The 4,161-nt window shown below is 50.7% G+C and overlaps 1 protein-coding gene across 1 annotated transcript in view; it reads left to right on the top strand.

The window, feature by feature from the left end:
• The window catches only part of Sde2 (SDE2 telomere maintenance homolog (S. pombe)), a 34,802-nt gene extending 32,366 nt beyond the window's left edge, over nucleotides 1-2,436 (top strand). Inside the window, exon 8 of the mRNA XM_013017275.1 lies at nucleotides 2,019-2,436. Within this exon, the coding sequence (XP_012872729.1) occupies nucleotides 2,019-2,240 (222 nt within the window). The 3' untranslated portion in view covers nucleotides 2,241-2,436. The remainder of the gene's footprint in view (nucleotides 1-2,018) is intronic.
• Nucleotides 2,437-4,161: the final 1,725 nt, after the last annotated feature.

Raw genomic sequence — 4,161 nt, 5'->3', positions numbered from 1 at the left:
CCACAGTGCCACTTCCAGCTTTTTCTGCTTATGTGGTGCTGAGGAATTGAACCCAGGGCCTCATGCATGCAAGGCAAGCGCTCTACCACTGGGCCACCTTCCCAGCCTCCCCTCTGTGAGACTCTTATCTCCAGTTAACCACCAGAAAACTGGAAGTGGCGCTGTGGCTCAAGTGGTAGAGTGCTGGCATTGAGCTGAAGAGCTGATGGGCAGCGCCCAGGCCCAGAGTTCAAGCCCTACCAATACAAAAAATAAATTATTTTCATTGTATAAGCGCCTAGAACTAGATGATTATTTACTGTCTTCTATGTTATGATTTCAAAATTGCTTACCATGTGAGCTAATGATTGTTTTTTAGAAACCTGAGCTCCTTGGTTTGTTTTAATGGACACAAAGTCTGTTATTAGTTTAATAGGACCCCTCTGATATCCCCAATAGATAATGAAAAGCGCATAGATAGCCCACATTTATCATCTTAGACATTTTTTTTCCCCCTGGGCTTGGGGCTTGAACTCAGAGTCTGGGTGCTGTCCCTGAGCTTTTTTGGTCCAGGCTAGTGCTCTATCTCTTGGGCCACAGGCTCCACTTTTGGCTTTTTGGTGGTTAATTGTAGTTTCCTGCCTGGTCTGACTTTGAACCTTAATCCTTAGATCTCAGCCTCCTGAGTAGCTAGGATTAAAGGTGTGAGCCACTGGTGCTCAGCTAGACAAGTGATTTTTTTTTTGGTTGGTTATGAGGCTTGAACTCTGGGCCTGGGCGCTGTCCCTGCACTCTTCAGCTCAAGGCGAGCGCTCTACTGCTTGAGCCACAGTGCCACTTCCGGTTTTCTAGTGCTTTATTGGAGATAAGAGTCTCATAGAGTTGCCTGCCTGGGCTTTGAACCCTTATCCTCAGATCTCACTGAGCCTCCTGAGTAGCTAGGATTACAGGTGTGAGCCACCAGTGCCCGGGTGTGATTTTTATGTTGGCTGTTACAGTAGGTACCTATTCTGACTGAAGTTTTGAGAAAAGGAATAAAGACAGTAAAATAAAAGCGGGTTTTATTTTCATTGTTAGCTTTGGAAATTTGTTCTTGGTATTGTAATGGCTATTTATAACAGCCAAATATAAATCTCCAAAGACAGAAGAGTATTGTTTTAGAATCTGGCCATACCTAGAACCCAAAATTGACTCCTGTCTTGATAGCTTAACAAAATAAAATGAAGAAAAGAAAAAGGATCAGCTGAAAGATAACTCAATATTGCAGCAAAAGTTGCTGTGAGAGGAGGCTGTAATCCCCTGCTGTGTGCCTTCTCCCCCCAGCTGGAGGCAGAACGAGTATTTCAGTTTATCTGAAAGTCTGTAAAGCTATTTGCCTTTGGTAGAATCTGCTCAAGAATTCCCAGGCTCTACCACTGTTGCAAGTGCTTTGTTTCTAAATGCTTAGATAAAAGTTTAGCTTTTGCCTGGCACCAGTGGCTTACGCCTGTAATCCGAGCTACTCAGGAGACTGATATCTATGGATCAAGGTTCAAGGCCAGCCCAGGCTGAAAAATTGTAAGACTTTTTTTTTTTTTTTTGCCAGTCATGGTGCCTGAACTCTGGGCCTGGGCGCTGTCCCTCAGCTCTTCAGCTGAAGGCTAGCACTCTTCCACTTGAGCCACAGTGCCACTTCTGGCTTTTTTCTTTTTGCTTATGTGGTGCTGAGGAATCGAACCCAGGGCCTCATGAATGCAAGGCAAGCGCTCTACCACTGAGCCACCTTCCCAGCCCCAGTTGTAAGACTCTTAGCTACAACTAACAGCCAGAAAACGAAGTGACGCTGAGGCTTGAAGTGGAAGAGTGCTAGCTTTGAGCTGAAGAGCTGAGGGATAGTACCCAGGCCCGGAGTTTAAGCCTTACAACCAACAGGAAAAAATAGTTTAGATTTTTATCTAAATGTGAGTGAGTGTGTGGACAGTTCCGGAGGTGTGGCCGATTCCGTGGCTGCTCCTTGAAAGGACAGTGCCCGTGCTGACTTGTTTTCCTCTTGCCCCTAGGTTCCTGGGCAAGGAGCGCTGGACTTGTTGGCTTTTGGCAGTGCATCGGAGCTGGAGCAGCTGGGGTTAGAAAGGCTCAAGTGGGAGCTGACCTTGCGGGGGCTGAAGTGTGGGGGTGCCCTGCAGGAGCGGGCGGCCAGGCTCTTCTCCGTCAGGGGGCTGGCTCCGGAGCAGATTGACCCCGCCTTATTTGCCAAGCCTGGCAGGGGAAAGAGGAAATGAGAAGGGGGGGTGGGGGGCAGCCGTATGCAGTCGATCTCAGGGTTGGGCTTCTTGTGACCAGAGGTCCCCATGATACTGAAAGCAGCTTCTCCCCTTTTGTTACTGCATACATGGAATCAATGTGTGAAACCCTCTTGGGGCCTGGTGTTTTCTTTATAGGAGGTTTTGTATATACATTTTAGCGTCTTAAATGTTGCACTGTTGTGATTTTGTCTGTGGTTATCACATTTAGGAACTTATCCTGTGCCCAAACTATCAAGTTTGTGCACATAAAGTTACTCATAATCCCTTTTTGCCTTTCTTTTTTCCCTTTTTCTGTTTCTAGGACTTTAGGCTTTAACTCAGGGCCTGGGTGCTGTCCCTGACTCTTGCTCTACCACTTGAACCATAGCTACACTTTGGATTTTTTTTTTCACTTCTGAATTTTTTGTTGGTTCTGGGGCTTTAACTCTGGGCCTGGGCGCTGTCCCTGAGCTCTTCAGCTCAACGCGAGTGGTCATTGGAGAAGAGTCTCGCAGAGTTTCCTACCCGGGCTGGCTTTGAACCCCAATCCTCAGATCTCAGCCTCCTTGAGTTGGATTACATGCTTGAGTCATGGGTGGGCACCTGGCTCTGAGACATTTCTCTTCCAGTTAACTGCCAGTTCAATAAAACAAGTGGAGCTATGGCTCATGTGATGGATCAGCCTTGAGCAAAAAAGCTCCCAGACAGCCTCCTGGCCCTGAGTTCAAGCCCCAGGACCAGCACCAACAGAACAAAACAAACTCATTAGTTCTTCAGTGCCAAATTGTGTCTCAGTTTGGACATTTCCAGTGCTCTTTGGTCCCTGGGACTGGTGTGAGGTTCATCCCAGCCCTTGAGAGAGCCGCAGCTGGGGTGTCCTGCCGGCCTTGGAGCTGCATCTCCCAGTGCTGAGGCCCGAGCATTGATTGGCTCGCACGCATGTGCTCACCCGGGCACTGATTGGCTCGCTCCTCGCACGCATGTGCTCACCCGGGCACTGATTGGCTCGCTCCTCGCACGCATGTGCTCACCCGGGCACTGATTGGCTCGCTCCTCGCACGCACGTGCTCACCCGGGCACTGATTGGCTCGCTCCTCGCACGCACGTGCTCACCCGGGCACTGATTGGCTCCCGAGCCTCCGCCGCGGAGCGCTCCTCCGCGCCCTCGCGCGCTCCCCTGCCGCTGTGCGTGGTCAGCCTTGGCTCGGGCGCACGGTGGCCCCAGTTGGGTTGGTTTCATCCACTCTGCCCGGTCCTGGAAGCGCACAGGGCCCTGATGGGCTGCCTGGTCAGATCCGGGCCCACCTCCAGGTCCCCCGGACTCCCGCAGGACGCCCGCCGACCCTGCCCTGGTCACTGATCCCCGGTTCAGGCGCAGCTGCTCTAGGGACTCAGCAGTCCCAGCTCCGCTCGTCCTGAGCGGCGCGGCCGCCTTTCCTAACCCGTGTAGACGATGGACACAGCGCACACAGTCGGAAGCACTGCCTCTTCTAGCTCCTCGGCCTAGTTGTAGAGCACTTGCCTGGCTTCCCCAGCACCACAAACAATTAGACGGACTTAACGGATCTGGTGGGAGGATTGCAGCTCAGGACCTGCCCTGGGCAAGGGTGCCATCTCCTATCTGAAGTATAACAGCAACAACCAGGTAATAGGAGCCCGACACCAAACGCTCACCCCTGTCGTTGTAGCTGCTCAGGAGCTGGAGATCTGAGGCTTGAGGTTTGAAGCCAGCCTGGTGAGGAAAGTCTGAAATTTCACCTCTTGTTCACCAGCCAAAAGCTAGAAGTGGATCTATGGCATAGGTGATAGAGTGCTAGCTTTCCATGGGAAAAAGCTAAAGGGAATGTGTTCAGGCCCTGAGTTCAAGCCCTAGTACTGGCTCAAAATACAATTTAAAAACGGTTAGGTGTGGGGTTTA

The sequence above is a fragment of the Dipodomys ordii genome, unplaced genomic scaffold (assembly GCF_000151885.1).
Source record: "Dipodomys ordii isolate 6190 unplaced genomic scaffold, Dord_2.0 Scaffold35, whole genome shotgun sequence".
NCBI lineage: Eukaryota > Metazoa > Chordata > Mammalia > Rodentia > Heteromyidae > Dipodomys > Dipodomys ordii.
The sequence above is the reverse complement of the archived record's forward strand: the minus strand, read 5'-3'. Positions and strand labels throughout refer to the sequence as shown.